The sequence below is a fragment of the Diachasma alloeum genome, unplaced genomic scaffold, assembly GCF_001412515.2.
Source record: "Diachasma alloeum isolate Michigan unplaced genomic scaffold, Dall2.0 Dall_scaffold_00543, whole genome shotgun sequence".
Taxonomy (NCBI): Eukaryota; Metazoa; Arthropoda; class Insecta; order Hymenoptera; family Braconidae; genus Diachasma; species Diachasma alloeum.
In genome coordinates, this window is record NW_021680675.1 from 258,760 (window position 1) to 284,792 (window position 26,033).

The 26,033-nt window shown below is 36.0% G+C and overlaps 3 protein-coding genes and 1 long non-coding RNA gene across 5 annotated transcripts in view; all 4 read right to left on the bottom strand.

The window, feature by feature from the left end:
• LOC107043030 (protein tipE) overlaps positions 1-26,033 on the bottom strand; it is a 134,687-nt gene that overhangs the window by 38,353 nt on the left and 70,301 nt on the right. The gene's annotated exons all lie outside the window — the stretch shown is intronic.
• On the bottom strand, positions 11,667-13,388 carry LOC107043033. Its single transcript, XM_015264333.1, has 6 exons — positions 13,218-13,388; positions 12,840-13,125; positions 12,674-12,769; positions 12,301-12,605; positions 12,038-12,215; positions 11,667-11,955 (listed from the first exon to the last, which is right to left on the bottom strand). Exons 2-6 carry the CDS (start codon positions 13,003-13,005, stop codon positions 11,825-11,827), a joined length of 876 nt encoding a protein of 291 aa, XP_015119819.1. The 5' UTR covers positions 13,006-13,125; positions 13,218-13,388; the 3' UTR covers positions 11,667-11,824.
• Positions 14,187-16,553, bottom strand: LOC107043031. Of its 2 annotated transcripts, XM_015264331.1 has the most exons (8): positions 16,388-16,553; positions 16,211-16,290; positions 15,738-15,948; positions 15,360-15,645; positions 15,194-15,289; positions 14,821-15,125; positions 14,558-14,735; positions 14,187-14,475 (listed from the first exon to the last, which is right to left on the bottom strand). In XM_015264331.1, the coding sequence occupies exons 4-8, from the start codon at positions 15,523-15,525 to the stop codon at positions 14,345-14,347; spliced, it is 876 nt and encodes a 291-aa protein (XP_015119817.1). In that variant the 5' UTR covers positions 15,526-15,645; positions 15,738-15,948; positions 16,211-16,290; positions 16,388-16,553; the 3' UTR covers positions 14,187-14,344. The 2 variants fall into 2 exon arrangements, with proteins under 2 accessions (XP_015119817.1, XP_015119818.1); XM_015264332.1 differs by having other exon boundaries at positions 16,211-16,553.
• Positions 17,678-18,113, bottom strand: LOC107043035. Its single transcript, XR_001461204.1, has 3 exons — positions 18,022-18,113; positions 17,856-17,951; positions 17,678-17,787 (listed from the first exon to the last, which is right to left on the bottom strand). It is a non-coding gene; the product is annotated as an uncharacterized LOC107043035 (long non-coding RNA).

A 26,033-nucleotide genomic window follows, 5' to 3' on the forward strand; every position in this document is an offset into this window, starting at 1 on the left:
GTTATTGCCGGAAAGGAAACTGGAAACGAAAGCCGAATAACGTTATTGCGGGAAACGAAACTGGAAATGCAAGTGGATTAACATTACCGCCGGAAACAAAACTGGAAACGAAAGTCGAATAACGTTATTGCCGGAAAGGAAACTGGAAACGAAAGCCGAATAACGTTATTGCGGGAAACGAAACTGGAAATGAAAGTGAAATCACATGAAAACAAGTGGGAATGAAAACAAGTGGTTGTATTGCATACAGTATAGTCATTTTTGCTAATAAATTAGCAATATGCTTCCAAATTGCAACGTAACATTCGGTCGGCGCAGACTCCTGCCAAATCCAGAATTTGTTCATTTTTTGTAATCGATGTATAGCCTGAAAAACCAGTTGTAACACCGATTTTTTCACTTTCACTGTCAGGTCCAACTGCCCTGTCTACAAATTTCTTCTCGATTGGGCCACATTGTTTATCTTTAAATTTTTTCGGATTCAATATGATATTTTTACTACCACCTATCACTATGTCTGTTTGTATTTCAGCATCACACTTAGAACCTTCTTTAATATATCTATTACATGTAAATGATTTCTCCGGCTCACTAGAATCAATAAAAAAATTCACTTCAGTTCCTTTATCCACATACTCCGGACTCTCTAACTGCATTTCAACATCATTAAGTATTGGATTTCCTTCCACATTTCGATCTTGATTTGTACTCATGCTGGCCAGTTTTTGATTCTCCAAACTAACTCTGCGATTCATGAAACGAGCATGTCTGCAATAAAAATATAAAATATATTTTGTGTAGTTGCCAACACCAGAGAATATCGAAGGAATATATCCTGGACTTGTTTCTTCATTCGATTTTTTTCCACCAACAAAGTGATGAGAGCATATCACGTCCAATGGTTTTGGCTACCATTCAGGAGAGCTAAAACATTATCACATAATTGATAAATATTTAAACAAAATATTTGGGAAGGATCCTATGAAGCTCCACAGTACAAGATAAGGTTATGTACTTACTTGACTTTCTGCACAGCTCTAATCCATTTCTTTCGCTGTTCCACTTTGTAATGTGCAGTGGGAAATTTATAAAATTTACATATACTTTTGCGTTCGTTATTTTTGCAATTCGCGACACAACAACTACGATGACCCATTTTTAATGAAAAATAATAGAAATTGGACAAGCAAAAACATAGGCAAAACTGCCACCTAAACTTCACTATTCTCTCAACCCAAGCGGCTCAGTCATTTCTGTCATCCCCTCGAACCCAATGCACGGAGCGAATATCGGGCGCGCTAGCGGGGACGTTCCGCCATTAGCCACTTGCATACTACACGAGAGTCGCCCCTGGAAAGTCCGGGCGTCGGCACTCGGACATTTGATTTCTACTAGGGGTGTTATGCTTTTTTTTTGTTTAACCATGTTTTTTATTCAATTATTACTACAGGTATTTACAGTTATTTACATAAAACAAACAGGTATATAAAAAAAATTTGTATCTATTATTTGATAATTTGTGAATAACGGTAACTCTGTGACACTCGCATTCAATATAGTATTGGTATTTATTTGGTAATTTTATTATCATTTATTGAGGTTTAGAGCCTTTGCTCCAATTAGAAGCATTTTTGTATTTTTTGTTTATGATTGCACTCGAAAAAAAAGAAAAAAAATGCACAAAAAAAAGAAAAAAAGAGGGTGTACGTATTTATTGTAAAAAAACAAGCGCATTTGGTAGTTACGAGAAAGTGTGAAATGATTGGAGTTGAATAGTAGTCTTTTCTGTTGAAAATGAAACAAGGAGAATTACTATTCTTTTATTATTTAAATTAATTGAATTATAATATTAATAATACTGAATTGATTTTTCAGTTCTTTTTTTATCCGCTTTATTCATTAATTCTGTAAAAAAATACTTAAGGCGGTCTGAAGTTATTTCTTCGGACTCTATTTTGGCCTCTGTTTCTGTTTTTATTTTTATGTTTATAAATCTGATATCTTATCTGTAATTCAGCCATGTATTTATCATTTTGGTCTAGCCACCAATATTTTTTTGTTGTTCGGTAAAAGTCTTCTGTATCGATGTTTGGTATATTTCTGGAGTATTTCAATTCCCTGTTCAAGAAATCATCTACTGGAATTTTATTGTTTTTCTTATGTCTCTGTGTATGATAAAGAATCGGTCTATTCATTTCGTCTTGAAATAAACCGACCTTATCATATGAGATGAAATATTGTGGTTTTATGTTTCCACATCTAGCTCTACCTTTGGCTTCTTGATTATCAATATCTGCCAATGCGTTTATTGTATCGTTTCTAGGGGTGTTATGCCTACGGAAGGCGATGAGTGACTGCTCGTAAGTTGAGCAAAAATGATATATTTCGGCTGTTTTCGATAAGTTACGACTTGCCTCGAATTATTGAGTCACATGTTGAAGAGAGTTTTTGACAGACCCACAATTTGGGCAGGATTTCAAACAATGGGCAATATTTCGAATTGAAAATGAGAATTCAAACATGACGGATATCTTGAACGAATGAAGAAAATAAGACGGGTTTCATGAGTACAATTGTATTGCGTCGAATTTTCATGAAGCCCGCCTAACAAACAAAAGAGAATTGAATACTATTCTATGGAACATGAATAAACGAATCATAATTGTCGAAATCATTTAGGTCAGCGGAAAATAGAATAATTCTACTTTTTTAATATTGCGTTTACAGAGGTTTCCATCGAACAAAGTTTATTACAATTAATAGCTACACTGATAGAAAAATTTATTTTTATTGAGATATTTGTTTCTTGACACAAATAGTCTATACTTGAACCAATTTCAAATAAATAAGATCTTACAGTGAATGTGAATTATTTCTTTTTGAGATACATTCACTTGAATCAAATAAAACGGTCCTTATTGGCGTCAAGTCACATGTATTCATCACAAAAATGGAAAAGTCCTATTTTTTTAAACCTAATATAATCTCCAGTCAAGAAATTTTCTACTTTCATGAATTGATAAAAAATTCGTACCCAGGGGATGATTACATTGAGGAATGAATTGAATGTTGTTTTCTCGAATGAAGCCGATGTTTAAATTGAGGTTTCCATACACCACAGTGAACGAAATTTGTGATGTCCAAATTTGTGTTGAATTGTCGTAATCTGTGATCCTGTTATTGTGAACTAATGCAATTTTTTTTTTAGTCAAGAAATATAAACTTCTTTCCACTCAACGATATCTTACTACGATCTCAAAGCTTTTTCTGCGTAACAATATTCATCCTGATTCGGCATACGAAATGCTCACTTCATTTATAATTTACTTGGAACAACGTATGATCATGTTGATTGAGATAACAACGTATTTAGTCATGAGAATAATTTTGATTTTTGAATAAACCAACGAATTTCTGGAGTTGGCAAACTTGTGGTTAGAAAGAAATCAAATAGTCTCATTATTGCGACAAATAAAAGGAACTTCAATTCTAGAGAAGTTCGATTTCTCCCAATCAAATGTATCTCAAAAATCATGTTTATTTGAAAAATAACAGCGAAATGATAGTTTATTCAAATAAAATTCTCGTGATAAAATCATTTTTTTCTGTCAGTGTAGAACTATGAGATTATCTCACATTTTTTACGTTAAGGATAGGAGAATCTAAATGCAATGTACTGAAAATGATGATCGATTGTTTCACTTTGAACAAATAATATGAATACTCAAGTGCAAAATTTCCGATACGCAGAGAAAAATTTTTGGTAAAAATTACCCTTCCAGAAGGATAAACGTGTATTATTGAAATTTTTCGTCTGATTTATATCCAGAAGTTCGACAAAAATTGATGTTAAATAATAAAATTTATCATATGTAAAATAAATTTTACCCTTTCGTATGGTAATTTTCGCCGAAGGAACCAAAAATTGTCTGTACATTTGTCAAAATGTATATAGACAAAGACAAAAAATATCTATGTGAATAATAAAAAGTATAGTTATCCTGGTAATTATTATAAAATTTATAGAATAATTTTTATTCACCCAATTCTATTAAACTATACCCATCGTGCGCATCAAAAACTAACCAGATGCGCGCGACACTTTTTATCCTTCCAAACAATAAATTCTACCAGTAGAATTCTCGTGGTAAAAACACTTTGAGCTCTGTTGGTAACGCTCGAGTGTTTTGGAGTATTAACCTCTGCGTGGAAGGAATTTGTAGGTAAGGTTAGTATTTTTTACCATTCTGGAACAGTAATTTTTATCCAGATATTTGTAAAAACTACCAAGATATGTAATAATTTTTATCCGCGCGTACTGGAAATTTTTACTCAGATAAGAACAAATATTATCCGGAAATGTTCATTGAAAATTATCCACACCAAGGATATTTATTGCTCCGAAAATACACTGCTACAGAATTACCCTTCCATCCCGGTAATTTTTACTTGGATTTCACGATAATTTTTACTAAAAATTTCTCTCCGTATATGAATAAAAAGAAGCTGGGAGTCAATATTCCAAATTAAGTTTCAATTTTTAATTAGGTGCTGAAAACACGAAATGACAATATTCTAAGCACGGAATTATATTGACGAAATGAATAACAGATCAATTGGATTACCGTGTGAAATAATTAAAAATTGATAACAGTGTGGGCACGCCCTTTGACCATAGTATCAACAAACACTGAATCTCAGGAAATCACACCCTAAAGTATGTTCTAGAAGGAATTGAATTGTAATTATGATTAAAATCTTATTCAGTGAGCATAGGAATTAGAGCATGAGCAAATCATTTATTGTAATAGGAAAATTCAACATCTAATTAATTGGGACATACGATTATCATCGGTGGTGTTGCTTTTTGCAGTGAGAATGATTATACACAAGTCATTGAAAAAAGGAATATCGAATGTGTCAGGACAAAGCCATAATGAAAGGGCATCAACACACCGACCGCTTGCGGCCAGGGTGGCGCTAATACTATTACAAAAATTAGTTTATCGCAAAGTTTGTGGTTTCTCCTCTCCGTTTTAACAATCGATTCAGAAAAATGAATGCGACGAATAACAACATAACTATTAGAAATTTCAATTTCTTCATTTTATTCATTTGACACTTTCTTCGTTCGTATTGAGTGCTATCACTGAAAGTCCAGAAATAGCTAATAAAATTTTGGCTAGCAATATTGAGAAGCAATGTGTGAAATCTGCACAAAGAAAAAAAAACTCCTGGTTTCAAGAAAAAATGTTATAAATTTGGGAAACAATAGCTTGCAGCATTAAATTTTCTAGAATCTACATTTTTTTCAATGTCAAGAAAAAAACGGTCTCTGATTGAACGTAAAAATTCTAATGATTGCAAGATCCATATTCTCTAAATTCTGGAAACAATAGTCTAAAATACATATGTAAATAATACTCGAATGAAATTATGTAAAATAAACCAACGATGGATTAATACTTATCAATAAAAAAAGTGAAATTAAATTTCCTTAATTCTCGAAAAAACGGTGTTGATTTTAGAGAAATATTTCTAACTTCCATAGTTCTTTTTTGCGAAATTTTAGAAAAAATTTCTGTTTTGCAAATATTTTTCGAATAAGCAGACTGAATGCATTTCATCTGGCAAATAATGATGAGAATCGCGTTAATTAGAGTGGAAGGAAATAGCGATGATGAAGATAACTATTTGCTCAGGTTTAAAAATAAAAGCCCTATAAAACCTTGACATTGATATCACCATCGTGAAGATATAATGAAAGGGAACAATAAAAGAGACTGACCTCTTTCTGTAGAGCATTTAATTCGCAGTTGGTTATTATTTCCCGAGACACTCAGTTTAAATGAGAAATACCAAATGGCAATGGCGTAGAAAACAATACCCAAAGTTACAAACTAGTGAGGTCAACTGAACCAGCAAGCTTTATGACAACGATTTTTTTTTTCGCAAGGACAGTAGAAAAAAGTTTTCTGTCTCATCAATATTTGTACAGTGTTTACATCGGTTGTTTGGATAATCACGGCATAACTTGTGCGACAAAAAAGGACAATCAATATCCCAGTCAATATGAAATAGCCTATGAATGAATGTTGAATTTTTGTTCCATCTTACGAAATCATTCATATATTCAATCGAAATTCCCATCTATGAAAGGAGATGAGATGAAGTCGAGGGGCTATTCACATTCTTAATCATGTTGTCACTCGTTAATGTAATCAAATCAGTGATAGGCATATCAACCAATTATAATTACCGTTAAATTGTGAAGCTGTCAATTTTTAACATAAATCTAAAAAAATTTAAATATTAAAATAACCATCCATTTGTACATTTAAATTTCGAAATATTCTATCAACCAATAATTTAGGTAGGAAGATTGACGATTATTTGGATCATCAAAAATCAAGTACCTAAAGTTAGAATTAGCTTGGTAACTAAAAAATAACATTTTAGTATTATCAAATATTTTATTCACCATCAATCGAAAAATTTAGCTAATAAATTCTATAATATTTTAAATTTGGTCAATATAGTTAAACTTTGAACAATATAACGAGATAATCCTTTTTAATATTGCCAAAATCTAATATTATTGCCCATCCCTGAATCAAATTGTGCTCACAGTGAGATAAATGGAGTCATCATCATCACTGAAAGCATGATTACCTTTCTTGTAATCAAGATGTAATCATTCGAAATCTATTCGACCACGCCCATGGTATTTAATTGTTCACAGTCAGAATTCCTACACTGAGTCAAACATTTCCTAATATGTACATTATATTTACTTGAGAGAAGTGAATCATTTTCAATTGCTTAAATCTCAGAATGTTTGCGCTCCATGGAATTCGAATAAGTTCTTATTTATATCATGAATTAAATGCAGGCCACAAAATCGGAAGGGCATAAAAGAATTATGGAAACAATAAATACTTGAAGATTGACGATTCTTCTACGCACCTTGAGTGAGTTCATCTGTGAATCATTCTTCACTAAGAAGACAAGAGTTTTTTTAGAAGTACGTCTATACTTGTATCAGGAAATTCAGTACCGAAGCAGTTTTGGAGGAATATCTTCGAATCTAAGGGAAATGGCGAAATTGTCGTAAAAACCTTTTTTTTTCTAAGGAAGATAGCGAAATTTTTGTCATAATCTTTTTTTGTAGAGCGAGTTGAGTGCTATAAAAAGGTTATAACAAACATTTTGCTATCTCTCTTAGATTTCGAGATATTCATTGAAAACTGGCCAATAGTCGAAATCGACTTAAACCGTTTTGCCGCTTCGCTACTGAATTCATGGCTCAAAAATTACCAAGCGCACAATATTTCGCACACTGATAGACTGATTCATTTATTCCAAATGAGATTCATTAACTATTAACGAATGGTAGAGTTGAATATGACCAAATGAATATTCGTTGATAGTTAACGAATGGTTCACTTGAAAAGTGAAAATCGCGTCAAACAAGGCTCCTCAAATGTGCATTTGTCAACAATTAACGAATGAATATTTGGTGAGACCAAATAGACCCTCATCTCCAATCGAATCCATTCGCTACCAATAACTAAACTTTTCTATCAGCGCACTAAGAAAAAAAAATCTTATGCCAAGAAATTTTATATTTGTCCGAAAGATGAGGGCAATTGGTTCATATCAAGAAAACGAGTTCTCAAATCAATTCAAGTAGTTTTTGCATTAAAATATTTTAGAATTCAGGCTAAGAAACTATCAAATGAAGTAATTCAATTTCCTTGGTATGAGAAATGGCTTTCTCATCATCAAGAAATTGTCCTCGTCTTTAGAACCAGTACAAAACTTCTTGGCAAAAGTTGTTTCTCGTGCAAGTTATTTTGCTCTTGAAAATTTCCAAGCCACGAGTTTCTTGATATAAGTGTAGCTGCAATCAATGGAATCACTTGTAGTGGTAATAACTGTGATCATCGATCACTATAATCAGAGCTGTAATCACGTATCTAATCGATTACATTTCGTCATCATGGTATCACTCAATTCGAATATGAATAGCCCCTCGGATGAAGTTTTTTTACATGGAAATGTATAAAAATGGCCTGATCACTAATTCTTAATTCTGATTGGTCAATGAGGCCCCATTAAGCAAAGGAACGTTAAGGAATTAATTCTTGATACGTTTGAGGTGATATGTTTTCGCGGAACGTTTTAGATATGTTTCAGGGATCATTTCCACAAATATGTATCGAAAATTCGTAGATGACATATCCCAGAAATGTATAAGAACAGAGCTATGGGATTATTTGAAATTTTTTTTTTCAACTTTCTTATTTCATGCGTTAGGAGATCGTAAGAAAGTCAATTTTATTTCAATTCCTGGAATTATATTGAGTCGAATTATTAGTAAATATTTGTCAATGAATGGGTAATGTGTGAGATGAATAAATTTCAAGATCAATTTTTGATATTTGTGATCAACAAAAATTTACGAAGATAAATTTGGATGATGCAATATATTTGACCGTTGAAGAGTTTACAATTTTTGATTGAATAATTCTTTGCGACGAATTCGAATGATTATTTTAATAATTAATGTTCAATGATCTCGTAATTGAAACTTTTTGGTGCCGATTGCTACGCATTTCCTGATCCTAGTAGTTTATTACCTTTATGAAAACATCAAATACAGTGAGATTATACTCGTGAGATTACTTATTATTGCATTAATTGTTCTTCTCGTCATTAATTTTGTCATTATTCCCCAATCGGCTTTCCTAAACTAGTTGACAATATTTTTCCACAAAAATAAATGACCTTGAATGAATTTCGTTAATAATTATTAACATTTCGAATTATATTAAATTATTTTACCCAAGAAAATCTAGAATATGAAAAAAATTACGAAAAATCAATGGCATTCATTTAAAGTCATACGTAGCATCATAGTTGTACTCGCGATGTTAACTGGGCGTGAGGCGGCGCTGATGCTTCAACATGGCCGCCATGAAACAGTTCGAATTAAATCAACAAAAGTGGTATTATAGGGGAAGGTTCGCATTGATACACAAAATTGAGGCTTGTCCCTGATTCGATTAATTATACTTTTCAATAATAAATGGATTTTTACTCCATTGATCCTTTTAGGACCTGAAAGTGTGACTGAAAATTTTCAATTGGAACATTTTATGTCGGCCATCTTGTTAGCTTCAGTGCCGCCACTCGTAAATGTAACATCGCGAATAGTACTACACAATTCTAATACTTGCAACCTGACTTGGATCACCTGAAAATGACTTCCCTAAAGAAATATGCTTCTGAAAAACAATTTCTTCTCTCAATAAAACGATTTCTTGACAAAAATAGTTTTTTCTCCGTGTATTGTGATAAACTTGATGTTCAACCGTTATACTGACACGAACAACTTCAATGATTCATTCGATTTGTTGATAAAGAATGCTTATACAACTGTTGATATGCATTACTCATGTGTCTGCTCTGTAAATAATGTAGATTATAGTTTTTCCGCTCCTTTCGCCACCCCTGACCTTTCATTCGTAACGTGATTATGTAAAATAATAACTTGCAGAACTACTTATTTTTAGAGACACTATTTGTACTACATTCAATTTTGTGTCTATTCTGGCTGTTTATTCCTATACCAACAGAAAGCCGCTTATTTTTCACATTTACGAACACATTCTCTGTCGAATGTTACCGATATTTTGCAAAATCGAAGTACATTAATCACCAGTAAATGATGATGAAGATCAATGTGCGTTGATTTCGAAAAATATTAACCCCTCACGGACAGGGCCCTTTTGTTTCTAAACATGGAGTACGTTCGATACAAGTAAAATGTAATGACTCCTAATCAACGGAAAATTATGAAACCGATATGTAATTGAAGCTACAGCATTCCTTTTTTCGTTGTTATATTTATTTGGTTGAGTTAAATTCCATAGTTTTGAAAACAATCAATTTTAAAGGGAGTCATTCATATTTTCATGGGTCTATGCGTGGCATCGACTCCGTATGTGAGAGGTTAATACCATTGAACAGAAAAATTGTTTGAAAATTTTGAAGGGACGATAGCTTTCTGTTATGCCTAAACCCTAGATTGGTCACCATATGAGGGAAAACATTGACTGGATAACCGGAATTTTTTTTTTAAATTGACTTTTTCAATTGAAGTGTATAACACATTATAGTGATTTTAAAACAACATAATTCACAAAAATTCAAAAGAAGATAAATTATTTCCAACCGACAAATTGTTCTCCCATATTAAATGAAATGGTCCGTCACGCAACGTTGTCGAATTTACTCTACACTGCCCGGGCGCGTTTAGCGTATTTTCGGCAACGTTAACCCTTTAGTGGTCGCGCTATGAGCTTAGCGCCGTTGATTTTTTATTTTGTATTTTCACACAAAAACTTTGGGGGTGAAAAATCCAGAAAAATTTGAATTCCTACTTTCAATTATATCAAATGAATTGAGAATTTTTTTTTTGAGCCATACTTGCGCCATTGAATTATTACAACCTTTTGAAAACTCGACTCGCCGAAATTTCCCGTGTTTAACCTCAAAATGTCAAAGTTTTGCACGAAATAAAATCGAGTTCTGGATTTATCTAATGCCTATTTTTCTCTTAGATTGCTATTTCCTATTCATTGAAGGTTCGAAATTCCCCTGTAAACGAGAAATAAGTGATTTTCTTCAACTTTTTTTTTATGAAATCGTAAAATACACGCGATGGCGCTGCCTTTAAGGGGGTCTTTGTTTTTTCCGGGGTCAAAAAATAGATTTTTTTTTACATTTTATTATTCTACCACTATTTCACAATATTGTAGAGAGAGCATTTTTCAGAAATTCCAAATATTGACAGAACTACAGGGCCCCAACGCCGAGCGCGTGCAGGTAGGCAGGTGCACTATGGTTGCAGCGCAACAATAGAGTCTTTCAGCGCTGTTAGAGATGTGCGAAATTGGATTATAGGCGAGAGGTGCTGCTTTGGAAAACTGTTGACATTTGATAGTGTTCATACCTGTGTCTTTCAAATTAGTTTGCAATGAGTTTTCTTAATAGACTTCAGTTCATTGCGCACCCTCGAATGGAGTAGTTGATTTTTCCCAGGTGGGAATTGACAACAGGGCCAGGCTAGACCCGAGCTTGGTTCAAGGCTGCGCGAGCCCGGCCAGAAAGTGGTTTGTTAGCCTGGGTCGGGCTTGGATGAACTCTGGGATGTAACACCATTGCGGGCCTGCGAGCACTGGGCTCGGCCGAAGTGTGTAAACAAGTAATGGCCAAAGTTTGAAGTAAAAATCTGGCCCTGGCTAATACAAGCTCTAACCGGGTCCAGGCAGAGCTTGTATTTAACAAATGAATGCTGATCGCGGAAATTAAAAATCCAATTTTCTTTCGTTGTAACATATTCGTGTATGTTTCCATTTTTTCATGTACACTAAATCATACAGGATAAACCAAAAATTATGCTTCAAGTGCTTGAACATTTTATGAATATAGGAACTCAGTATAACTCTTTTTTCAATAAACTTATCGATAACAAACCAAATAGAAAGATATTTTCAAAATCATTATCTTAAAATACTCTAAATCAACTATTTCCTAGATAATATTTCAAGTATATAAACTTTTTGAGAAGAAAACAAAATTAGACATCCCGAATTCAGTGTACCTTGTTTCAATCAACTTAACGAGGAAAAATACAATAGATTATACTCTGAATTATTAGCTTGGAAGACTTTGAATTGAGGTTGATGACTTTCAGATTTTTTTCGTATAAATATAGTGGGGAAAAAGCTAATGGTTGAACCGAATACCGCGACGATTATTCTTTGTTCTGTGTTGCCTGCTCCGCACGTCCACCTTCACAATCAGAAGCTCCTGACAAAAACTGGCTGGTGATGGATAGGACCTTCATTTCCTTGGTGGATTTTCCATACTTTTCCATGAGGAACTCTGTAGAAAGACAAACGAAATTTAGGAGTCAATTTGAGGAATATGGAAATTTCACAAAATCTCAACAATGAAGTTAACAAACCATTCATGCACTTGTATGTGAACGTCGCGCTGAAATTTTTCTTCCCTACACCACGTACTCTGCGACCAGCGCCACTGTACTCTAATTGAACCGTTTTGGTAATTAATAAACCAAGAAGTATCTTCACGTCTGTTGATGGATCTGTGGAGCCGGATGTTTCAATCGTCATGTCCTGTTTCTGAAACCGATAGAAATTCAATGAGAAATTGCGAACATGTCCTGAATTTCATGTGAAAGAGAAAAGATGATTACAATGAACTTACCAGAGCTGTCACTTTGTCAGTCACTCCCTCAGGTTTCTCTCGATTTTCTTCGGCCTGCGGATCTAGAGATTTTTCCCATTTTTCAAAATCTCCTGGACTCTTCATGGGCAAAGTTGTTCCCAGCTTGTCGAGCAGTTTGGTGGTCGACTCTTTCTGGATGAGTGGACGTATGATGAACGATTCTTTCAATTCATTCTTGGTCTTCTTCAAATCATATTGATTCGATCGTCTCTGGTTCTCCAAGTCGCCTCTAAACTTGTAGACGAGTAAGTTCATCGAAGCGTCGAAGTAGTCAACAAAAAATTCTGCAAATTAAAGCACTTTAATATTCATCGCACGCATCTTTCAAATATTTACATGAGATCAAACTTACGTTTCATCGGATCATCACTTGCTTCTTCTCGCAGTTTGACAAGACGCTCTGTCAACTCGGCTTTCTTTCCCATTTTCAACGAACCAGCGTTTTCATCTAGAAGATTAATTAACAATAAAAATGTGATTGGATTCGGAAAATTAGAATCTCTTGTTTTAAAACTTACGTGTTGGTTGAGGTACATCAGATGACTTGGGTGTTCTGACTGGTGGGGGAGCAGTAGGCAATTGTGTTTCCCCTGGCTGATTGTCAGTGTGGAACGATTCTGATAAGACATCGTCTCCTCCTTCCGGAATATTTTCTAGAGGATTCAACGAAAAAACAGTTCCCATCTCGGATGCGGCACGTTTCTTTGAGAGCTGAACTACTCGTTTAACTGGGTTCTCGGTTTCAGAATCCGTTGATCCTAAATCTGAAGTTCTCAAACTTCTTCTGTGCCTTTGTGTACTTCACTGTTAAACCGAAATCAAGGATTTTATACGGTTGCTAGTAGTTTCTAATGGCAGAAAATGAAAAATTTACCTGCACTACCCAGAATGGTTACCTCTAATTTTTCCCATGAAGTTTTTGGCGAAATCTCGTTCCTCACCCATTTCTCCAATTTGTTATAATCTGTGTGTGGTGGGAAGCAGCACATCCCTCTCTCTTCAATTTTGTCTGTCACCCAAGACGAAGGGACAATTTCAACCACTTTTTTGCCGTTCGGCGTCTTCTCCGAACTGCGAAAATGATACTTAGAATCTGGTTTACTCATCCTACAATAAAAAAAATCAAAATTGAGAAAAAATGANTTAGAGATGTGCGAAATTGGATTATAGGCGAGAGGTGCTGCTTTGGAAAACTGTTGACATTTGATAGTGTTCATACCTGTGTCTTTCAAATTAGTTTGCAATGAGTTTTCTTAATAGACTTCAGTTCATTGCGCACCCTCGAATGGAGTAGTTGATTTTTCCCAGGTGGGAATTGACAACAGGGCCAGGCTAGACCCGAGCTTGGTTCAAGGCTGCGCGAGCCCGGCCAGAAAGTGGTTTGTTAGCCTGGGTCGGGCTTGGATGAACTCTGGGATGTAACACCATTGCGGGCCTGCGAGCACTGGGCTCGGCCGAAGTGTGTAAACAAGTAATGGCCAAAGTTTGAAGTAAAAATCTGGCCCTGGCTAATACAAGCTCTAACCGGGTCCAGGCAGAGCTTGTATTTAACAAATGAATGCTGATCGCGGAAATTAAAAATCCAATTTTCTTTCGTTGTAACATATTCGTGTATGTTTCCATTTTTTCATGTACACTAAATCATACAGGATAAACCAAAAATTATGCTTCAAGTGCTTGAACATTTTATGAATATAGGAACTCAGTATAACTCTTTTTTCAATAAACTTATCGATAACAAACCAAATAGAAAGATATTTTCAAAATCATTATCTTAAAATACTCTAAATCAACTATTTCCTAGATAATATTTCAAGTATATAAACTTTTTGAGAAGAAAACAAAATTAGACATCCCGAATTCAGTGTACCTTGTTTCAATCAACTTAACGAGGAAAAATACAATAGATTATACTCTGAATTATTAGCTTGGAAGACTTTGAATTGAGGTTGATGACTTTCAGATTTTTTTCGTATAAATATAGTGGGGAAAAAGCTAATGGTTGAACCGAATACCGCGACGATTATTCTTTGTTCTGTGTTGCCTGCTCCGCACGTCCACCTTCACAATCAGAAGCTCCTGACAAAAACTGGCTGGTGATGGATAGGACCTTCATTTCCTTGGTGGATTTTCCATACTTTTCCATGAGGAACTCTGTAGAAAGACAAACGAAATTTAGGAGTCAATTTGAGGAATATGGAAATTTCACAAAATCTCAACAATGAAGTTAACAAACCATTCATGCACTTGTATGTGAACGTCGCGCTGAAATTTTTCTTCCCTACACCACGTACTCTGCGACCAGCGCCACTGTACTCTAATTGAACCGTTTTGGTAATTAATAAACCAAGAAGTATCTTCACGTCTGTTGATGGATCTGTGGAGCCGGATGTTTCAATCGTCATGTCCTGTTTCTGAAACCGATAGAAATTCAATGAGAAATTGCGAACATGTCCTGAATTTCATGTGAAAGAGAAAAGATGATTACAATGAACTTACCAGAGCTGTCACTTTGTCAGTCACTCCCTCAGGTTTCTCTCGATTTTCTTCGGCCTGCGGATCTAGAGATTTTTCCCATTTTTCAAAATCTCCTGGACTCTTCATGGGCAAAGTTGTTCCCAGCTTGTCGAGCAGTTTGGTGGTCGACTCTTTCTGGATGAGTGGACGTATGATGAACGATTCTTTCAATTCATTCTTGGTCTTCTTCAAATCATATTGATTCGATCGTCTCTGGTTCTCCAAGTCGCCTCTAAACTTGTAGACGAGTAAGTTCATCGAAGCGTCGAAGTAGTCAACAAAAAATTCTGCAAATTAAAGCACTTTAATATTCATCGCACGCATCTTTCAAATATTTACATGAGATCAAACTTACGTTTCATCGGATCATCACTTGCTTCTTCTCGCAGTTTGACAAGACGCTCTGTCAACTCGGCTTTCTTTCCCATTTTCAACGAACCAGCGTTTTCATCTAGAAGATTAATTAACAATAAAAATGTGATTGGATTCGGAAAATTAGAATCTCTTGTTTTAAAACTTACGTGTTGGTTGAGGTACATCAGATGACTTGGGTGTTCTGACTGGTGGGGGAGCAGTAGGCAATTGTGTTTCCCCTGGCTGATTGTCAGTGTGGAACGATTCTGATAAGACATCGTCTCCTCCTTCCGGAATATTTTCTAGAGGATTCAACGAAAAAACAGTTCCCATCTCGGATGCGGCACGTTTCTTTGAGAGCTGAACTACTCGTTTAACTGGGTTCTCGGTTTCAGAATCCGTTGATCCTAAATCTGAAGTTCTCAAACTTCTTCTGTGCCTTTGTGTACTTCACTGTTAAACCGAAATCAAGGATTTTATACGGTTGCTAGTAGTTTCTAATGGCAGAAAATGAAAAATTTACCTGCACTACCCAGAATGGTTACCTCTAATTTTTCCCATGAAGTTTTTGGCGAAATCTCGTTCCTCACCCATTTCTCCAATTTGTTATAATCTGTGTGTGGTGGGAAGCAGCACATCCCTCTCTCTTCAATTTTGTCTGTCACCCAAGACGAAGGGACAATTTCAACCACTTTTTTGCCGTTCGGCGTCTTCTCCGAACTGCGAAAATGATACTTAGAATCTGGTTTACTCATCCTACAATAAAAAAAATCAAAATTGAGAAAAAATGAAAATTATTAAAAAATAACATGTTAAATATCATGATAGATCATTATTTGGAATTATTGAGAGTTTATTCTTTACATGAATTGATTAACTGGAAATTTCTCCCACGTTTGATCATCAGTTTTTAGGTTATTTGTGATACTATTTGTGGAAGTCACTGACAAGAAAAAAAATGACAAATACATGGCTATTAAATATTGTTTGTAGAAAATCCATTGCAAAATTTACTTACGTGTGAAGCTTTGTCTGTCGATCGTTAATAACCTCTTATTGATGAACAACAAGTCAGTATCTGCGTGCCGCCCACACCGTCTGATGCCAAAACCAAGAAAATAACCTCGTCAAGAAATATCGAGTTGATTCTGATCACTTTGAACTTGGATTCATTAGTTTATAATATATTCTCTACCGGAAAACTTCGAGAATACGCAGAGGACATGTGTCAACAACGCACCCCGCCAAAAAACTAAGATGGCGTCCTGTGGCGTGGCAAAACGGTTGCGTCACCCAGCGCCAAAAGTTGATGAAACGATCGTCGTTCTCTAGCTAAAAAATTATTCAGTTTCAACTTTTTCCTAATTTTTAACAATATTCAAGAAACTGAGTAGTCTGAATGTGTTACCGCTGCACGTCCACACGAAACTGAGGAGAAGTGCTACCCCCCCTCACTTCCTCGCGCCGCCATTCAGTCCCCTCCACTTCTACGCTTGCTTCGTGGAATTCCGTCCACCACGATAATACCCGGTGCTGCGGCTACGTTCACACTCACTCACGTTGACAANAAATACTCTAAATCAACTATTTCCTAGATAATATTTCAAGTATATAAACTTTTTGAGAAGAAAACAAAATTAGACATCCCGAATTCAGTGTACCTTGTTTCAATCAACTTAACGAGGAAAAATACAATAGATTATACTCTGAATTATTAGCTTGGAAGACTTTGAATTGAGGTTGATGACTTTCAGATTTTTTTCGTATAAATATAGTGGGGAAAAAGCTAATGGTTGAACCGAATACCGCGACGATTATTCTTTGTTCTGTGTTGCCCGCTCCGCACGTCCACCTTCACGATCAGAAGCTCCTGACAAAAACTGGCTGGTGATGGATAGGACCTTCATTTCCTTAGTGGATTTTCCATACTTTTCCATGAGGAACTCTGTAGAAAGACAAACGAAATTTAGGAGTCAATTTGAGGAATATGGAAATTTCACAAAATCTCAACAATGAAGTTAACAAACCATTCATGCACTTGTATGTGAACGTCGCGCTGAAATTTTTCTTCCCTACACCACGTACTCTGCGACCAGCGCCACTGTACTCTAATTGAACCGTTTTGGTAATTAATAAACCAAGAAGTATCTTCACGTCTGGTGATGAATCTGTGGAGCCGGATGTTTCAATCGTCATGTACTGTTTCTGAAACCGATAGAAATTCAATGAGAAATTGCGAACATGTCCTGAATTTCATGTGAAAGAGAAAAGATGATTACAATGAACTTACCAGAGCTGTCACTTTGTCAGTCACTCCCTCAGGTTTCTCTCGATTTTCTTCGGCCTGCGGATCTAGAGATTTTTCCCATTTATCAAAATCTCCTGGACTCTTCATGGGCAAAGTTGTTCCCAGCTTGTCGAGCAGGTTGGTGGTCGACTCTTTCTGGACGAGTGGACGTATGATGAACGATTCTTTCAATTCATTCTTGGTCTTCTTCAAATCATATTGATTCGATCGTCTCTGGTTCTCCAAGTCGCCTCTAAACTTGTAGACGAGTAAGTTCATCGAAGCGTCGAAGTAGTCAACAAAAAATTCTGCAAATTAAAGCACTTTAATATTCATCGCAAGCATCTTTCAAATATTTACATGAGATCAAACTTACGTTTCATCGGATCATCACTTGCTTCTTCTCGCAGTTTGACAAGACGCTCTGTCAACTCGGCTTTCTTTCCCATTTTCAACGAACCAGCGTTTTCATCTAGAAGATTAATTAACAATAAAAATGTGATTGGATTCGGAAAATTAGAATCTCTTGTTTTAAAACTTACGTGTTGGTTGAGGTACATCAGATGACTTGGGTGTTCTGACTGGTGGGGGAGCAGTAGGCAATTGTGTTTCCCCTGGCTGATTGTCAGTGTGGAACGATTCTGATAAGGCATCGTCTCCTCCTTCCGGAATATTTTCTAGAGGATTCAACGAAAAAACAGTTCCCATCTCGGATGCAGCACGTTTCTTTGAGAGCTGAACTACTCGTTTAACTGGGTTCTCGGTTTCAGAATCCGTTGATCCTAAATCTNTTTTAGTTTCCGAGGAAAAAATGAAGCTAATGCGAAGTAAAAATTTTCTGCGCCAGAACACGAGACATTGTGATGTTGAACAACCCACTAGTGACCCACTGTTACACAAAATACGGGAAGCCACACAGAGCAACAAAAAATGTTGATATCTTTCAGCATCAAGAGTAGGTTTTAACATAATCGCACCTGCGTATAGTAATAGAAAGGAAAATTGAGTCGCCTTCCAGTGGGAAAACTCATCTGCATCGAACACCTTGCATTGAAATTCTGAAGGAACCGAGGGCGTCACAGAGTCCATGAGTGTCTTGAACAGACGAACCTGCGTCAGTGGCAATTTGTGCTCATTTTTCTCACGTTTAAACCATTTTTCCCCCAAATTCTTCATCACATTCAAGAAGAGGAGATGCATTATTTCGAGAGGAAATTGTCTGATTGGATCAAACCCTGGTATCTTTATCAGTGGTGATACAAGTCGCTGTTTTGTCTCTTTACATTGTAAATGATGTCCAACTTGAGCTTGAGTTACAAAGGCTGCTTTTGTCCTAAATGAGCAGCCCAATTGAGGATAAACTCTCTTTCTGTTCACTGTCAGGCCTTCAACGGTGCATCTCTCACAACCAAAAAAACCAGTTGGTCCCTTTATACACTTCAAGAAAGCTCTAGCCAAACTATTCGCGATCACCGCGACGATGCTAAACTTATACATCCGTCCACCGATGTTTACACCCTCGTTTATTAATTTTGTCACTTCAGCAACAAAATCCTGCAGGAACTCACAAATATATTTTGGTTTGTAGTCACCGTAATACGACCCCACTACGAAGGGAGTCACTTCGTATTTTGGATTGTGAATTTTTAGTGCAATAGGCCACAATTGTCCTTTGGAGTGGTGGTATACTTTCATACCATCAATGTGGACGAGGACGCCAATCCCCTCTCCATCAAATACGTCTGGCACTATCCGATTCTGCAGTCCATTCTTGATTCCGAGATATATGTAATCACCAGTCGTGTTTTTAGCGGCTTCTAACTTTTTAGTTTTGATGCGATGCTTGAACCCCAACAGTTTATTTGCATTTGAAGGCAGTTGTGGGTAGCCTTCACTAATCAAAATTTGCAGAAATTGAGTTATTACTTTTAATTTAACACCACCTATATTGTTTATGGCAAGTTCTCGGATTTGTTTTTTTATACTTGGTGGTGATGTATTCAGCGGGGCTGGGTCTTGTGCTTCTGCATTTGGGTCCTCCTGGATGACATGGACTCCTGGACTTGTAGGGCTGTCAGAGTTGTTTGCGGTTCTATAATCAGCGTCGGATATGAAGGGCAAATTTTCTGAAGAATTCTCAATCGAACTATCTTGTGAGAATGTAAGAGCTTCGTGCGAATCTATCAGATTTATTTCTTCCCTGTCAGACGTTTCTTGGAGGTTAGAACCTGTCGAAGTGGTTGGAAAACAATCACTTCCATCGCCTGACAAATTTGATATTTGTTCATCATCACTGCCGTTAAATATATTATCTACATCACGTTGTCGCAATTTTTTCAAAAAACGACACTTTTTAACTCTTTCTTTCGATTTTCCAAATTTGCGAACATTAGGGGTCATGACTGGACGATGCAACTTCAGCGAACTTTTCAACTCAACCACGATAGAGGGCACCAGTGCGCCTCAAGGGGAACTGCAGTTATTTTTTTTCAATTTTTTTTTCAAACTTTTTCAAGCAGGGGAAAAGACCTTGGCCATTGACTGGGTTTAACATTGGGTCTGGCCAGAGCCAATCTGGACTGCCCAAGGCTTGGCAAACAAGCCTGCGCCCAGGTTGGCCCAGTTGTTGAGGCTTGGGGATTCCGACCTGGGATTACCTAGTGGATATCTAGTTTCGATCTCCTGAAGAAATCTGGCAGAGCATTAACAGCTGCATTCAGTCAAAACATCATCTTTCTTCCGAGCCGAAATCCGATAATTGTCCAATAAATGAGAGAAATGCGGGCAAAGTGACGGTGATTATTTTCAAGATTGAATCTGTATCAATTTTTTTATTTTATAAATATATTTCAAAATTGTCGAAAAAAGCCGAGAATTAATTTATACACCCAATACTACTATGNGTAGTACGACTCTCGAAATAGAAATGGACAGAAAAGTATCCCGGGCAAATCCGAATAATCCTTCGCGTGCGAAAAAACGTAAATTCCGTGGCAATCAGTATACCAAAGTAGGTACTACATCATTCGTAAGTGCATCAGCAGCTAAACTAAGGAAGAGAGCCGCTGAAAAATTCGATATCACCGACAATAGTCATTATTGTCTGATTAACTTTATGACAGTTTTTTCCGCTTATTAGTAGTGCAGTAATTTGCAAAAATTGTGAGGATGACATAAACTTTTCGAAAGGTTCAATTCGTGGTTTGGGATTTCGTATTGTTCTGCAATGTAAATGTGGCAAAAAAGACGTACCTTCTAGCCCAATGATAGACAGCAAATATGAAATAAACCGTCACATAGTTTTTGTGTTTCGACTTCTTAGTGTGGGTTTGGAAGGTCTCAATCGTGCACGAATTGCCAAAAATCCAGAAAAATGTGCAGAACAGGATTTTTTCGAAAAAGAAGAAGGGGCATTGTATGGCGCAGGAATTGCTGATTGAGTGTAAGTGTTAATTTTTCTTTTGTTCAATAATATCTCCGTGAATGGAGTACCAAGCGCTCACCGTCTTTTCCTCCCTGGCACGAGAGTGCCTGGCGCACCTTATCCGGAAGTTCAAAGGCGATTTTCTCGGAACTAAAATTCCGGAAATTTCTCATGACTTTTTACAGAATATTTCAGAAAGTTAATCCCCAATCGATTTCAAATTTTTACCACCTATTTGACATCTACAGAGTTTTCTCGCCTACCACGCTCAGAATAATAGCTTCAATAATTTTAATTTTTATTACAAAGTGTAGGCCCGAATTTTCCCGGGAAAACTAGGCCTTATCCGAAAAAGCAGAATTTTTATTTGTTTTTTCAATTTATTTCATTTATTCTGCTAGGGGACGAAGCCAGATGTTTGCTGAGTACTAAAACATGCAATTTTCTTATTTCAGATGTGTTGGAACCTCGAAACTTAATTTTCAATCATTCAATCAGTATTGGGGCCCGTCTACTTCATCATCAAATAATTAATTGCAGATTGTCCGGGAGGATGAAAAGTTTTGTTATTTCACTAGTAGAAAGATAATAAAAATTACCTAAAAAAAAATCAAATTAGTAACTTTTTTTTTCATATGAAATAAAAATTGTGGAAAAGTTGCCATTTTCGCCGCCCGGAAAAGTGCAGACCCCCTTAACGGAGTCTGCGCAGTTGCGATGGGCGCGCGGGTGAGTGGAGTGTAAAATAATCAAGTTAGGGAGGTTAGTTTCGAGAGAGACGCGACATCAAACATGGTGTATGTTGGATAATGACAGACATCGCCAAAGTATTTTTTTCGCTAATCTATTGAACAAATCAACGATAAAGCCCTATGGAACTTCGTGATCACATTTTTCAGGGCTTAACAAATTGGCGTTCATAAAGCCTGTGTATAAGGCGATATTTCACTAATTAATTAGACACGAACGAAACCATAAAACTATTTAGCATTTCTTTTACAAATTCTGTTTTAAAATTTTTGATTATTATATCATATATTTAATTCGCTAGCACCTTGTCGTATTTTGGGCAAAAGTACTGCGGAGACCTCTTAAGCGGAAACGGAACCCCTGTATCTGTATGAATTTTTAGAATTGTGTTTGCTCCTACAATTATTATTTTACATCTACACTGAAAGAAATATCGTCATAATATCACAAAACTAAGTTCTCGCGCCAAATATGTCATCTCTTGAGGATAAATTTCTTGGGATAAGAATTCAGGATAACGTGTCAGGTAATGTCAGATTTCGGTGAAGTGTTTATGACTTGAACATTTCATGATAAAGTGAGAATTTCTTGCCACAAGAAATCGTTTTTTTTTCGTGTCAGAAGATGAGAAAATAATTTTTAAAAATTGAAAGCTTCAATTTGGTGAATCATGAATCAGAGACTTTCATATTGAATGAATAGAGAGTTTATGCAGAGGAAAACCACCAGATATTGAAAAAATATAACCGTCGCTTACGCTCAATCGCGTTGAGTTCGAAGAGAAGCAATATCTTCTTTTCCTTCTGTCAAGCTATTCTTGTCTTTGAAAGAATATTATCCCATTTAGAAAATAGACATTATCTTTTCATTCAGTAACTTCCTCCTTAGCTCGAAGAACACGGATTTCTCATCTGAAACCTACCATAAATTGATCAAATATGTATGCGATGTGTTTCGCTCAAGAAATGATTTTTGTGATATTATGTAAATTATTCTGTTAGTGTATGAAATTACTTTATCGACTCCCAGGTAGGAATTAACAAATGGCCCAAGCTTGGTCCAAGGGCGGCCCAACCTTAGCCAGTCACGGGCCAACACAGGCGCCTAAGGCTGGCCCAAGGCGGGTTGAGCACTGAAATGATAACGCTGGGCCATTCTTGGCCACCAAGACTGGGCCTGACTCGGTCGCCAGTCGTTAACTGTGATTAATGTATATTGATTTAAATGATTAAAAAAATCAAAAATAATTTTCATTCAATCATTTTTATGATTGATTATTTTCTAATCACCCACCCCTAACGCATCTTTCAATGAAAATCCCTAATTTGTTAATTTAAAATAATCCATCCTGAGCCGGTTGCGAACCCACGATCCTAACATCACCAGTCCTTAACCGCCTTAACCGCTAGTCTACCGCGTAATTCTTATTACTGTTGACTCAAATCGTCCATATATGAATTCTATCTCGATTTAATTCTTTGCTGAATGAGTTTTTAAATATAATCGGAACTAATTTCGTTTTCATTATTTATTAATCACCTGGTTATTCGAGGGGTGTTAAAAAATACCTCCCCTCTCCCCCCCCCCCAACTGAGTATTTTTGATGAATCCAGATTTTCAATTTTTCATTACACTTGGAGATTCAATCTTTGTTATTATTATTGTTATCACTGTTGTTATTATTATTATTATTATTATTATTATTATTATTATTATTATTCTGTCCTTTCCCCCTTCCTGTAACCCTGAGAGTTTTTACAAATACGTCTCCCTCCCCCTCTTCTCAACAGCTGGTTTAAGGTTGACTCAACCCTGACTTATCGGGCATTGGTGGACAAGCGTGGACCATAATTCAGCCAGTGGCTGAGCCAGTTGCCAGCCAATGGTAGAGCTCGAACCTTGGCTACCACAGTCGGACCAATGTTGGATGAAGGCTGTGCTACCCTATGCTTGGCCGAAGACGGACTAATCGAGCTTGGACCAGGAATGGACGCCAATGAACGTCTGTCGATTCTGGCTACTCATGGCTTGGCCACCAAGCTGAAACCAAGCCTATCCCAGGCCTGAATAACTGAGCCTCGCCAACCCTGGGCTCATACAGGCTTGTTCTCATCGTCAGCCTATGTAATTCTTCCCTGGGTTGCGGATTACGTGAATTGTTCCGTAATTTTTACTGAATATTTCTCTCCCTGTACTTTCAAAATATTGAGTGAACGCAAAGTCATCCCTGACCCAGAACCCAGATATTGTTTTCTTCATAGAAAAAAGAATTCTCAATTTTGTTTTCAGCATCGAGGACCGAGAAGATTTCTGTGTGCGAAAAACATCTTTCCAATATTAGGACAAACATTTATTTTTATTATTGACTGCTGCACCAGTGTCGTTCGATATCGGTTTTTGTTTCAGCTTTTGTAAAGTCTAAATTCACCAATATAGTTATACACTTATAGCTCTATTTTTCTCCACCATTTTTCATGTTCTCTCGACAAAAAAGCATTCTTGCACTTTTGTCATAAGATGCATAGTTATGGACTTATAAATTTTCCAAGTTAAACCTCTTTGTTCTTCCGCCCAATTTTCCGATTGTTATAACTCACACAAAAAAAAATTATTTAAAAATTTTTTCCACGGTGAATAGGGTAAACATGTCAATTTCTGGACGGGGATAGTTTCTGGGCGATTTCAACTTGCATTGCATATTCCATAAATAAAATGAAAATTGTACTAATTATTTTACCTTTCAATAATATTACTTGTGTATAATCATGTGATCAATTATTTTTTCTATTTATCGACATTTAATAAATTTAAAAAAACAGAGTGCGTGGAGTCCACGCGCGACAGAAGTGAAACTTCTTTTTAGTATTCTCAAATTTTTTTGTCCAATTTGTTTTTCCTGAAAATTTTTTTTTCGCTTCTCATGCTTGAGAAAGCATTATTATTATGATTATATATAGAAATTCGATGGGATACTAGGAAATTAATAACAAGAAAATTTGAATGACTTTTTTCATTTTTTACCATTCAGCAGATAAAAACTTTCAATTTTCAAGTTCAGATTTTTAATTGCAATTTTTAATTTCAATTTTAAATTTGAATTCCAAATTTCAATTTTATATTAAAAGTTTTAATTCGAAATTTCAATTGAAGTTTTCAATTTTTAATTTTCATTCAAAATTTCAATCTCAAATTTCAATTTCCAATTCAGAATTCCAATTTCAGAATGGAAANAAAGTTCAAGATTCAAAATTTCAGGATTTCGAAATTTTACAATTTCAGAACTTCAAATTTCACAATCTCAACTTTCAGAATCGCATAATTTCAAAATTTCAAAATTTCAGAAGTGCTAAATTTCAAAATTCAGAGTTCATCATTTTAAAATGCAGAATTCAGAATTTCCCAATTTTCAATTGCAGATTTCAAATATCAATTTTGCGTTCCTGATTTAGAATTTCAATTTCACGTTTAAACTCAAAATTTAAATGTAAAATACCAATTTCAAATTTCAATTTCAATATCAAATGTCAAAATTTCAAGTTATTTGAGTTTTTTACATTTTTTACATTTATTACATTCTATAGATAAATTGCCAGTTTTTCACGTCGTAATGTAAAAAACTGTCTCTAGACCGAAATGCCCATCCCTGGTCTCAGGCATAGCAAGGCGTACGGCCCCACTCTAGGCTTACCCCCACTACCGATCCTTACATGTTTCGTGTCGCCTCGGATTTTCTTCACTCACGCGCGGCTCCCCTACGTTTGACTAGCCCCCCACTTGCTGACTAACCCGTTCCCCTCAAAACCTTTCACTTTTCGTGTCGCGCTGAAATTTTTCGTACCCTCCCTAAAGAAGTTTCACTTCAAAANTAGCCCCCCACTTGCTGACTAACCCGTTCCCCTCAAAACCTTTCACTTTTCGTGTCGCGCTGAAATTTTTCGTACCCTCCCTAAAGAAGTTTCACTTAAAAAATGTGGCCCATAGGGAGAGAAATATTCAGTATAAATTACGGTACACTTCACGTAATCCGCAATGGGGAATTGTTTTCCGGCAGTTTTTATACGAATGAAAGAGAAGAAATCTGAAACGTTCAGTGAATTTTCAGGTTCATTACCGAATAAAGTACGAAATTGTCACGTAATTTTTCACGAAGAAGTGAAATCTTACAGAAACTTCCCGACTTATTATGCCTCCAAAATAAACAATTCTTGAACATTCAACAATTTTTATGAAGCTGGTGAGTTATTTCCACATTCCGTTTCGTAAAATTCCTCAATCGTTGGGGAAAAATTACGGAACGACTTGTTGTCCCCACAGCCGTGAGTCGTCAGACGGGTGGTTAATTTTCACGAAACAAATCGTAGAATTTACGTGGCGATTTGT

Coding starts and splice junctions, on each gene's coding strand:
- LOC107043033 (XM_015264333.1), bottom strand. CDS start 13,005: ATGGGAACTGTTTTTTCGTTGAATCCTCTAGAAAATATTCCGGAAGGA. Junction 12,770..12,839: donor TGATGTACCTCAACCAACAC/GTAAGTTTTAAA, acceptor TTAATCTTCTAG/ATGAAAACGCTGGTTCGTTG. Junction 12,606..12,673: donor AAGTGATGATCCGATGAAAC/GTAAGTTTGATC, acceptor TTTAATTTGCAG/AATTTTTTGTTGACTACTTC.
- LOC107043031 (XM_015264331.1), bottom strand. CDS start 15,525: ATGGGAACTGTTTTTTCGTTGAATCCTCTAGAAAATATTCCGGAAGGA. Junction 15,290..15,359: donor TGATGTACCTCAACCAACAC/GTAAGTTTTAAA, acceptor TTAATCTTCTAG/ATGAAAACGCTGGTTCGTTG. Junction 15,126..15,193: donor AAGTGATGATCCGATGAAAC/GTAAGTTTGATC, acceptor TTTAATTTGCAG/AATTTTTTGTTGACTACTTC.